At 40.4% G+C, this 12,949-nt stretch overlaps 1 protein-coding gene across 1 annotated transcript in view; it reads right to left on the bottom strand.

Annotated features, from left to right (window-relative positions):
• Positions 1–12,949, bottom strand: part of mettl15 (methyltransferase 15, mitochondrial 12S rRNA N4-cytidine) — a 41,303-nt gene that overhangs the window by 27,007 nt on the left and 1,347 nt on the right. The window contains 1 exon segment of the mRNA XM_040200160.2: positions 12,439–12,684. Coding sequence (XP_040056094.2) covers positions 12,439–12,684 — 246 coding nt within the window.

Below are 12,949 nucleotides of genomic sequence, written 5' to 3'. Positions count from 1 at the left end.
CACACTTAACTGGAGCTCCAACTAATGACAAATTCACAATTCATGCTCCCAAGAAGATACAAGCCCAAAGGGATAACTTCATTATTTTGTCCTGCAAATTAAAAAAATATATATTCCACTGAAAATCAAATGGGTTTCTTTAAAGCAATAAAATAACCCCCATTTTCCCAACATTACACAATTACTATAAAGTTGCAAATACTAAACGGGGAGTTTGCCAGCGTTTCGTCTTTTCGCAGGAGGCCTCCCTTTTTCGGAATGGCTGTGGGTCTACAGATGCGTGTGCTCTCAGTGCAGCACGAGGCACAGGACATACTGGGAAACTATCTAAACAATTTCCCGAAGCTGGCTAGTCTGTCTGTCACAGTGCATTCCCAACACCATATATAGCAAATAACAGACACAATCTGGGAAGTGATGAGAACAAATAGTCATGTTTAAGTGTCTCGATGTTCCTTCTGGTGTACCTTGCTTCCAGCTAAGGAAAGATTCAGAAAGAATCTTATTTACTGTTATTTGCGGGAGAAGCAAGAAGACCAATAGTTATGGTCAAATTGCCTGAATTTAGGTTTCCATAAGCAGCACAAAGTAACTCAGTGAAATGTCAGTTAAACAACTTTATTACCATCTTCTTTTAAGAAAAAGCACTTTAGTCAGGAAAATGCATAACATGTATGTAAACCATAATAACCACATGTGTAGTTTAGTAAAAGAACACACACTTTCCACAAGACTCGTCTACTTGCTCACCTCCGGTCCAACAGCCCTGTAATGCAAGTGTCTGGCCTCAGCTTGACTGTAACAAACACAAACAACGCTCCGTTTACTTTACGAGGAGTATGACCTGATTCTACCTGAGAACGCATGCACTGCAATCATTATGTGGCTGATTCACTCCGAAAAACGGCTAGGACCTGAAACTGCCATAAACCAAATTCAATTTGACGTAATAGTAGAACAAAGTAAAAAGATCAGATCTTATCAACAGGAAATGAAATGATGAGCAAAGTTAGCTCTTGCTTACATATGATTCGAATTGGTTATGGATACAGTACCAGTCAAAAGGTTTGAACACACTTGCCCATTGACTTGAATGAGAAAACGTGTCTAAACTTTTGTACTGTATGTGAATATTTTCTAAAGATAATATTGTGTAAAATTGTATAATACTGTATTTTTCTAACACAGGCAGAGGCTAAATGAGGCTGAACTGATCTGAAGGCTCCTGGATGACAACCAGGCTACAATGAACTGAAACTCAAATCGATCTAAAATAGTATTATGACCAGCTGTTGTAAAGTTTAAAGACCATAGATTGGCCCTAGATTGGCTAAAATTGGCTTTTAGCTCAGGTGGATCATTTTTTGCATTTTGAAGTGTGCCATAATCGCTGTCCAAGGTGCTGATGCTTGGAGAGCCATGGCAGCGGGAGCTGTCAGAGGATACTCATTGTCGTCCCTTAGGTCACACAAACTGGTGGCAAACAAGTGCGTGTTCCCTGTAGGTGTGAGTCACTTGGAATTGTGGGAGTGAGCACCACAAAAGACATACCACTCACCTTCACTACCGTACTCTACTTGGGTGAGTTTTCTCTGAAAAATATAAACAAAACTTGAAACATGAAAATCAAACTGTGGCCAGAAAAACTAAGGTAAGTTTCTTCATGTTGTGGGTGAAGTGAAACCTGAATGCCTCATTCCAAACACCAAAGCAACATAATGTTTTTGCCATGAACAATATGAGTACTAACTCAACACGACTGCATCTATTAATACAATTCCGTAGATTATGATACTCAGGAGCAAGCCTACAGCAAAACTGTTGTTAGCTTGGACGGATACGATGGTTAACCACATCTGTAATCATACAGCCAGTCAACTAATTGGTTTCAAATGGATGGAGATCCAACTGGTATTGAAACTTTGACTATTTATATACATACGCAGTTTGGAATCAGTCTGAAAAAGCAGCAATGCTGTACACAAACTACCTGCTGGTGTTACCAACTAAAATGTCAGTGTAATAAGTCAAGAGTTTAGAGCCCTCATTCCGTATCACTTTATCACCATCGACATGACAAGATAGACTGCACAACGTCATCCAAGCCCCTGGAGATTTTCCTAAATTTGATTGAAAATACCTCTCAATTATAGTGATCTTGTAGTGAATTGACACGGTGCCAGTGACAACTAGGTTGCTACATTATGAGCCTCTTGTAATGTTGTCGTACAGGAACCTCTACTCGCATCAAGTCAAACACCACAACATCCTCAACCCCCTCACATCTTCTTCCTTTAACTTTCTCTTTTTTTCTGCCCACCACTTTCAGCTAATTTACACCAGCTCTGCCTATGTTCTATGTATTCTCCTTTTTCAATTGGAATCTGACTGCAAAGAGGAAAAACCCTGGTCCTTGTCCTTCTCTACATGAAGCTCATAAAGCCCATGTCAAGCATCCGCCCACTTCAAAGACTCCTGGCTCTTACACCAGTGGTGCTGAGGAGATCCCTGGAGAAACATGGATAGCAGGCACTTATATCTTCTCTGAAACTATGAGCCAATAACTCAATATTTACTGTACGTAGGCAATACAAGGCAACGATTAGTCTTTCTGCTGCCTTGTAGCCTGCCTGTGTTCTGAAAAAGTAATCTGAAAAGGTAATTGCATTTTTTAAATATGAGTAATTGATCCAGCGTCTTAGATAACTTTCTAAATATGTTTTGTTTCTATTAAAACAAAAACATATTTCAATGTGCGTTAAGTATCAACTTGAAAATCTCTTCTGGAGGATACCAAAATGTGTTGGTGTGTGTTTCATTTGAATTTGGCCACTGCATGACCAAATCATCTTCGATGCAGAGGATTTTGATTTCCACTGCAGGGTAATCACGTTATGAAGTAACAATATCTATCTAAATAATATAAATATGTCACTTTTGATTTATCTTTTAAGTTGTAATCCTTGGCAAACACAGTGATTACAGGGAATGCTAGAGCGTTGTGAGGATCTGATTCTGAGGCAATGAGTGACAGCTGGGGAAGAACTGATTGGATACTGAAAGAAATGGAAAGGGAGGGACCTCAACTGTGTGCATGAGTCATCACTGTGCCCCCCCCCCAGCCATAATGTCTGTTTTTGTCTTGCAGGTTGGAGATTTACTGAGCTACATTCCCTGCTGGAAAGATTAAATTGGGCAGAAAACAGAATGCAGACTTTACAAGGAAATTACTGATTAACGTCATGATTCAAATTTGCAGGTGCACTACAACAAATGTGCAGTGACGGTTACAGAAATCTGTCAGCAACAACAAAGACAACAATACATACATACATACATACATACATGTTCCTATATTAGTATAACTGGCTTTTAACTATACAGGTTTATTTCCTAAAATCACAGCAACCTAGTCCACAAAACAGATTATTCTGTAGAATGAATTGTGGCACCAAGATACACATCCTGACCTCAGTACAGAATACAGTCCCACTGCTCACCGTTCATAAGGAAATAAAGAGTTCCAATAGTCCAGAAGGTTAGTTTGGGGTTCTCATTACTTTGACATGTCATGCTCGTCATACCTGAGCTGGTATGTAAATATGCTCAACGATTGAACTTTATTTGACGTCACTTAAACAAAGTCACAATATTATTTCAGTCAGTGAGTTATTCCCCGAAGAGGCTTGTTGATGCAATGTACAAGCTCTCCTCCAATCGAAATTCAGTTTTACTTACTGTTTCTTCTCCTGGACATTTGAGCGTCACTGTGCAGAATGACCTTTGCAGAGTTTAACACAAGGTGGCTGTTTTCACGTCCATATACTGACAAGAGAGAGAGTTTCGGTGTGCTCACCTTGATTCTCGGCTTAACAAGTGCACTCTATAAATATGATTATGTGACGGTACGACTAGCTCGTAAGCCAATCCTGGTCCAGCATTCAACTGACGCAAGCGCAAACCTTCACAAACACGGTGAACGGACTTGTACGGCGACAACCTGCGTTTAGCAGCTGCATGTTTTAACAAAAACTCTTTGCTCATTCATAGATTCTTGATTATTGGAGTTGGATAAATTCCGCATGCTTTTAGGGCTTAACACCCACCATCAAGTTGTTACCGTTCAAACTGTTAGCCGGTCCACGGTGGACATGTTGAGAGGCGTGCCACTGAACGTGGGTAAGAGAGGAGGCTACTCTAAATATTGCCACCCCTCACTACGACAGTTTAATGCCCCGTACGTCACACTACCTCCATGTTACTGAATGTAAACATATTCATTTCTAAGCGGAAAAAACTGGAGGTCAGTCTCAACTTAATGGTTGACCGACCACGTACGTCGTCGCTCTGACATGCCTACAAATGTGTTGTAAAAATAAAATAAAATAAAATATAGACAACTAACTTTCAGTGAATAGAAAATACCACAAGCTGTGACAGGAATGCCAAAAGGCTATTTCTTTGTTTTAACAGCAAAAAAGAATTAAGGTCAAATATGATGCAGTGGATCCATTAAAAATGATTACATGCTTCATTGCTTTTCTTCACTGCTCTGAAGGATTTCTCTTCAGTGTGACACTACTGTCAATACAGTGTGCAAGGGAAACAATGCAAACTATATAAAGCCCGAGAGAAAGCAGAAGTGAAACTGAAAAGAGGGGGTGGAATCATCAAACTATATTCACAAAATGTAAAGAAGCATCAGGAAAGAGGACTTCCTCTCCTGAAGGTGAATTTCATGGCACTAAAGGAAGACAAAAGAGGAACAGGGCCAAGTCCATTAGAGAGTGCAAAGAGGAGTTGAGCTAAATGAAGGCCGCGTGGTGGAAGGCATGTTAATAGGGAAAAGACTTCTAGGCATTTAAGAAAATGCTTCCAGTAGTTTGAAAATTGGGTATACAATGCAATTTGAAATGAAAAGAAGTAGGGAATGGGGTGGAGGCCATGGACAGTGGCTCGGGGGAGGGAGCGGGCTCCGAGGAGAGCTTGACAGAAGAGCGCTATGCTGATTTTTGATTAAGTTCCCCATGCATGACTTGTTTAATAATCAATAAAAGGTAAGGTTGCGAGTCAAAGCATATTTCTAATTTATCTGTGAGTTAAACAATACGAGTGTGCTGTGACAAAACAGATTACGGTGCATGTGTAGTTTTATTAATAAGTGGATTTAATTTATTCATTTTTTAGGTTTAACATTAGAAAATAACCAAAACAGCAGGCTGGAGTTAGACTTTAATGTTAGAATTGAATTGATGAAAAAATGGTCTCTCCAAAGTGTGAGGTGTGTGAAGGGAGAAGAACGTGCCCGTCTTTGTTTTCAACAAGTCCCAAGCAGGTTTTTAAGCGATTCATTACAAAGCACAGTGTCGGTCTGTCTTTGTAAGAGCTGGTTAAAGGAAGCGAGGGGATTTCTGCTGCTGGTTTAGGTCGTGGTCTGAGGGTGTCATGTAGAGTCGAGCGAACATGCTCTTCCCTGCCAAATTAGTCGGGAACCAGAATATGCAAGGAGTGGAAGCACTCCAGCTGAGAACAACAGCACTTCATCAGGATGCTGCTGGGAATATAGATAATGTTTAATACACAGATAAGGTCACTGCAACTGACTTCTTTCGAAAAGGTGCAACAGCAGTTAAAATAAAAGATCATTAGGATGCAGGAACACATGGTGAGCAAGATCAGAAAGAGAAATAACACCGGGTTTTAGATTACCTTCACTTTAAATTGGCCCCAAGACCCTGGTTTATTATACTCTTTTCAGTTGGAAAGTCGCTAACAATAATATTCTACGTTTCGACAATCGGGTAGAATTGCCTTGTCCGCTTGGGATTTCCATGTATTCGACAACTAGCTGGTGACATTGCACTGCACTGTGTCAAAAGTTGAGCGAGGGGCCAATTTCACCACATGTGCAAGCTGCAATTAACAACATGAGATCATTTCCTCTAGTTAATTCTGACCTCTTTCAGTCCTTAAATAGCAAACGCCATACTTGCTGCCCATAAGCAGTTGAGAGCTCAGTGGGACCCGGAAATGGGTCTGCAATTTGAGAGCAACAATCATTGCTGAAACGTGACGCTGCCACCATTTGCGATTTGCGTGTGCTCACTAAAGACTTTTGTGAAATGGGCCGCACCTTTGATGACACGGCACAAAAAGCATGTGTGTGTTGGCTAGTGTTAACATATCAGGTCACTTGAATCTACATCACTGCAAGAAGCCTAGAATTTCCAACATGACAAAGTATTTACCGAAGGAGGGTATAGAAATTCCCATTTCGGGAATCGGTTCTCTCGTCTTTCTTGCTCATTTATAAAAAATAAAAAAAACGTTGAACAATAGCTTGACTACATGACGAAGGTTTTGTTTTAGGATTATTATAAACATTTTAAAAAGAAAGACCACAGAGATAATGCAGTTGGAACTCACAGAAACGGCAATTAAAGATGTGTTGGTGGAATGAGTCATCAGCTGTCCACAGGGCATGTATCTGATTAGCATACCCACACTCACACACCAAGAAGAAATGTAAATATTGCAATAAAACCTGGCGAAATAGTATCAATTCAGTGTCGAGGATGGCTCTCAACGTATTTTCACTGAGTTTAGCAATCTCTGATGCATGTACAGAGTTATACAATTTTGTTAATTGTTATTAAAGCTACACACAAATATAACTCTTGATGTTCTCTTGACAAGCAGCATTGTTCTCTAGTTTACCTGTGTGCCATGAAGGTTGTATGCATGCATCGGTTATAAGGAGAAATCCCTCTCACATCAGACCTCTCTCTCTCTCGAGCACACAAACACACACACACACAAAGTCAATGTTTTTATAGCAAATTCATTCAAACATTAATAAAGTGCAACATTCGGGAAAGTATTTGCTTTTACAAGAGCATTTTCAACTAAAGCTGTGAGCGATACAGCTATATTGCAAGCAATGTTGGAAGACTGGAAAGTTGAGCAAATACAGTAAGGAAGTTATGATCGACCTCATCTGCTCGGGTCGGCACAAGGAGGTTCCCTTTATTTGCTAAAAGGTGTTGTGAGAGTGAAGCTGAAGAATGTGAAAGATAAAAGGGCTTAAAACAACTCAACGAGACGGCGTGGCGAAGCACCCACAAAAGGGTTGTCTGCTCAACAAAGCTGAACGATCTGGCGCTGTGCGGACCGAGGCACCCCATTTGGCTAATGAAGTCCCAGACTGTCTTCACACCACACCCCCACCCACCGCTCCACTATGAAATGTTCTACTCATGAAAGTAATGAGGCAGGGAGGGAGAAGGACTCTTCTGGCCACTGATAACCTCAGACTAAACTCGCAACCTTACGAGACAAGGGCCTAATATCTGGCCGTCAATCAGCCCCAGCATCCCTGGCTCGAGTGTTTAATTACAAGGATCAATTATTTACCAGCCTCCTCTTTCACTGCTCAGTGCTCCAAAAAAAGGAGTGTAAAGAGAAGAAAAGAAAAAAAAACATTTAAGACCCAGCAAAGGTTACTAAATATTAAGCTATTTGTTCGAGACAATATAGATGGTGTTTGTTCTGTCATGCAAGTTGTTCTAGACGTTACACCTTTTTAAAAAGGCTACATCAGAGTTTGTTCTCAGATAGATGTAACTGAATGTAATTTCTAAGCATGTTGTCTACAATTAAAATAACATTTGTTACCTGAAATGCACAACAGCTTAGTTAAAAATAAAATAAAAAAAGATTAGACATTCATAAAACCTCAGTGATATGTCTTAAACTGACTACATTATTTTATATAAATAAATAAAACTTGATTCATAATGTGCCTTTTGCAGAAGTTTTACATAGTTTGTTGCAAAAGTGAATTTGAAGGGTTACTGAATTACTGTAACTCCCTTGACTTTGTATTTACTTCTGAAGCAATTTCTCGTCTTCAGCTGCTTGGCAACTGCAAGGCTTTTAACTAATTTGAAGAGACAATATCATATTACCCGTTTGCTTGTATTCACATCAGCGATTCACCAGGCTGATGCTGGGAACTTAAATTATAACACGAATGAAAAAAAGGATCTTTTCTCAGAAATAGTGTACAGTTAAAATGCTGCTTCCCATAGTTAAATGAGATATAATATATGAATGCCACCCTTCAATTTGACATGAGGGTTTATAGATTGTATATTGAGTATCTTAACATTTGAGTTAAGGTGAACCTCTGTGAGCGTCCAAGGCTAGCCTTGCACAAATGTACATGGTGCTCCCTGCACTGTAGACTCAAGAGTCATTTCTCACCTCAGTTAGCCCAAAATTCAGCTGTAAGACTTCAAACTAATTAAATGAGACAAGATCATATTAACCCCATCAATGCCCCTCTTTACAAACTGGTACACCGAGTACCCGGTAAAAGATTATCCTCTGCTGACATTAGCACACTGGGGGACACATTTCAAGATATGCTGGATTAACTTGCATTAAACATTGATGGATTTCTCCTCCCTGACAAAAGCCATGAGCTTTAAAAATTACACACAAAAAACAAACACATTTATTGGGGAAAAACTGAAGGTTTCGTGTCCCACAGCTGTACACTACTTATTCTAGTCAGTGTTCCATCCTTTTTTTAAACTTTTTTAAGTGTTTTGTGATCCATAGAGCGGAGGGCCTCATCTTGTGTCCGAATTACAGCAAATCACCCAAATAACAGGGGAAGTGAAAAACGCAGCACTGAACTGTTGTGGTTCAGGACCGTAACAAGCTCCAGCACCTGTGATTTGTGGTTGGCCTGTGTTGTATTTTGCAGTATTTCCCCTTCCGTTCGCCACCCCTGAAAAAGTCTGGAATTCTTTTTTTGCAGTTCCGGCCCGACACTTGCGCGAATATGTCCGCGTATGCGTGCACGTGCCGCTTGCACCAGTGGACAAACGACCCCCCACCCGACTAGTACCCCTCCTGGAGTTGTAAACCTGGTGGAAACACTGTTCTGTGTTGCATTTCCAACATCATCTTATTATCTTATTGTGTGCAGGTTCCAGTGGACGACTACTTGCTCTGCACACTAGCTTCTCTTTTGTGCTTCTCTTACTTTCCTGATGACCTGGGTATATTTTTTTAGAACAAACTATAAAACCTCATTCATTATGCAATAACAATTCTGGCGTGTCTTCACCATGTATACCTGTGACTGTCGTCACGTGACTAATCCGAACGTGCTCACGTGCTGATTGTTGAAAGACTCTGATATTGATCCAAAAAGGAGGTTTAGCACTTATGGTCTCATGAATTCCACAAGAGGGAGTGTGTTGAGACTGAAATGTAGGGGTAGGCAGCTCATTTCTCTTCCTACAGCAGCACAGGGTTTTTCCCCCGGACTCTCATCTGATGGCTCATTAATCTGTTCTGGCGGAGGTCCCCTACGCAAGCACCCTGCGCTACTGGAGGACTTCTCACGCATCGTCCTTTTCATTCTATGCTTTTACATTACCATGATTGTTAACAAGTTTAGGGGGGAATTTCATGGAAGCATTATAGCAAAGAATAAACCCAAAGTTATAAAATGGGGATTTATTATTGTTGCTTCACAGCTGCAATAATAGCAAAGTTTGAAAGCATTAAAGGATTAAGAAGGCTCGTTTATAGTGGTTGAAGGTTCTACATCAACTTCACAGTGTTTAGACCTCTGAATGTGGCCACATAGTTTCAGAGCGGTCCAACAAGGGACAGAATATGAGTGATCTGATGATCATACAGGTTTTAAACAGCTGCTACTCTGTTTGGAGGTAAAACCAGACGTGGAGGGCTTCCCGTCACCGAAAAGGTCACAGCGAAATTTGAAAATTGTTTAAAGTTGAAATAAGACGTCAGTTTCACAATGGACACTTTAAATATGTAGTTTACAACTTCACATTTTCTCTTACTTCGCTCAGTTAACCTGGGCCTGTGCATAGACAGTTCATTTAATCAGCAAATAACGACAAAACATATTTGCGCACAACCTTATTTTTACGACAGAAATGACACCAAATCTTTAAGAAAAGAAACAATTGAAAATGAATTGGATACGTGTATAGTAATTTTATCGGTATCCTAGGATACCAATAAAATTACTATACACGTCTAGGACCTAGACAACAACTGCTCTATTATTTACCTTAACCACTTGGTCATTACATTTGCACTACGGGTGAATATTTATCAGAAATTCCACCATGTAATATTTAATAAAAGCATCAATGGCCCACATTACATTATTGTAATATTGATCTTTAGGGATATGATCAGAAATATATGCGTGTGCACTAGTAGTTCAACTAGCTGTAAGCCAAACAATAAAAGCATGCACATTTTTACACCCGGCGGTGTATTGGTTAGCTCAACACGGCGTCAAGAAAAAACAACAAGCAGGCAAAACAAAAAATAACATGAGTGCATGGAACGGGATTATTGTGTGCTGGTACTTCTGTTGGTGGTTTGTAAAATAAAACAATTAAAGTAAGCCACACAGCAGTGGCTAAGAAGTACCTAACAGAGTATGTACTAGTACTTCTACTTGTTGGTAGCATACAAATCATCCAAAACAAAAACAGAGTGTGGAGGGGGCGGGGGGGGCTCAGCACTGTTAAATCTTTGCGGCCCCAAGTGGCCATGGTGGTTAGAAGCAGTGAGTGAGGAGTCAGCCGGGCGTCAGTGGGATAAAGAAGCCAATATTTGTTTTGAGAAGGTGTGAGTCATCGCAACCAAAAGAAGTCCTTGAGCGTGCAGCCATAACTGGGGCCCCAAAATATTACATCCTTTGCAGTTAGAGGATGAGAGATGAGCCCTGGACAGAGAGAGCGGTTTACCTCAACTCAGTCACAGACACTCATAGCAATACAACGTTACCGTCACATCCCTGCACCGCCCTTTAAGTCAATTACAGATGAGCGGTGTCCATTTTTGTAAAGTGATTGTATGCTTTCAGTGGGAAAAAAAACATGATAAATATCAATCTTGATCCAATAAGCATGACGACCATTTGTAAAATGGGGAAAATATAGTGAAGGCTACCAGCACAAATTAGCCACCTGTGTACATATTTACAGGCAGACGGCTTGTGTGTGGGAGGCAGCAGGGCACAGAAAGGCTCCGTTTACACGCCTTGGTTTAACTGCAGTATATGCTGACACCAATAATGGCTTAAGTACCCCATTTAAACATACTCTGCTTCACCTGACAAGAGCAATTACTTTTTGCTGATTATTTTACAATAGTCATTCAAATTAAAAATCTCACAGCCCTCAGTGGACACTCGTCTGATTTCAGTTCTTAAATCCCACAGCCACTGATCCGATAGTGACACCATCACTTAACCACCACAAATTGGACTGCTCAAATGACAGCTCTGTCAGGGAGTCATGTCAGAATTGAGACTTTTGACAGCCCTTTTGAGACTGACAGGCCACGCGGCCGTCTTTACGGAGCGATTACGCAGCTCCGTAACATGTGTCATCATATAGATTAGCAGATATCTGCAGAGAAGCAACATTTAAGACACGACTTCTGGATGGAACCACACAACATTTCCACAACGCGTCACACTAAGTGAGGTCTACAGCACGCACATGCAAAAACTCTATCAAACTGTTTTTAATAGCATCTGATTGGCAAGCTGTCTCGGGACAGTTGGCAAATGGGCGGACAGCGGAGGAGTTTAGAGGTGCTAAAGTTCAGGCAGGAGCGACGCAGCACCCTGTGTCCTGCCAACAGACTTACAGTGGCGCAGTTCCTGACTAAGTTGTTGACCCATGGCCCCCACCTGACTTGACCATGCATTATTTTGGGGGGGACAACGTTTCCCCTCTTATGCTGCCTGCCACACCAGAAGGCTTTTGACTCATGCCCATCTGTCCTGGTAGGACATAAATTAAGTGAAAGCAGAGCTGTTGGCACCCTCTCCAATTCATGCGTGATCAGTATCAGCTAAGAGGTCATTTGTAATAGCTCTCTTCAGATAGCAAAGACTCTAAAGATGTATTTGCTTTTGTTTTAAATCCAATTAAAACCAAATCATGTATTTTTATTTGCTAAACTAATACCACAGACATGCAATACATGTCATCTTCCTGGAGATAGAAAAGTACATTGTTGTTGATTGTTGGTTCGTGGTGGTGTCGCATCAAAATACATGACATTCATTGGTGTTTCAAATGTCCTGACACATATCAGAAGAACATAATATAAGAAACGCCTCTCAGGATGACTTTGCATGTAAGCCATTACCAGAGCAACCGAAGCAAAGCCGACAACAACGTCTAAAAAGACAAATACGACAATTATGTTCTTATGAAGATGAATACATCCTATTGATATCTAATGATAAGAAAAAAGTCAAATAATATAAATCGGAATAATGTTTCGAATTATTAAAAAAATATCAGACATTAACTTTCTTTTGAAAAGCTTGCAAAAATAACGAAGATGCAAACGTACCTGACCTGGCTGGACGTCTAAGTAATGAAGCACCTCTTTAAGCATGACAGGTGTGTGAGGAGGTTTTGGGGTTAAAACAGAAGACAGTTCTTCAGATCTGTCAAGGGGACCAGGACCAGAAGATGCACAAGCTGTAGAAGAGTGTGGGCTTGACTTCCATGACCTCCATGCTCTCCACACAGCACGATTTGTTTTCCATAACATTGTGCTGTAGGACACTGAAAAAAAACTGATCCCTTTAATGATCTATAGAGAAAACAAGAGCAACCAATGGTTAGAACGTATTTAGAGTAGGATGGTTTGTAACAGTGTGACGAGTGACTACAGATTTGAATATGACCAAATAAGTGTTCGTATAAACGGTGCAATTATTTGGAGAAATGATCAACTATAGTAATTTAAAAACTAAAATATAAAGCCCACATTGTTTAAATGAATTAAACAGCTGATCTACAACCAAAACAATAGGAGATCACAGTTATATGATTGCCTGACTTTCGCTCTAAAAAGG

Source organism: Gasterosteus aculeatus, chromosome 12 (genome assembly GCF_964276395.1).
Source record: "Gasterosteus aculeatus chromosome 12, fGasAcu3.hap1.1, whole genome shotgun sequence".
NCBI classification, from domain to species: domain Eukaryota; kingdom Metazoa; phylum Chordata; class Actinopteri; order Perciformes; family Gasterosteidae; genus Gasterosteus; species Gasterosteus aculeatus.
The sequence above is the reverse complement of the archived record's forward strand: the minus strand, read 5'-3'. Positions and strand labels throughout refer to the sequence as shown.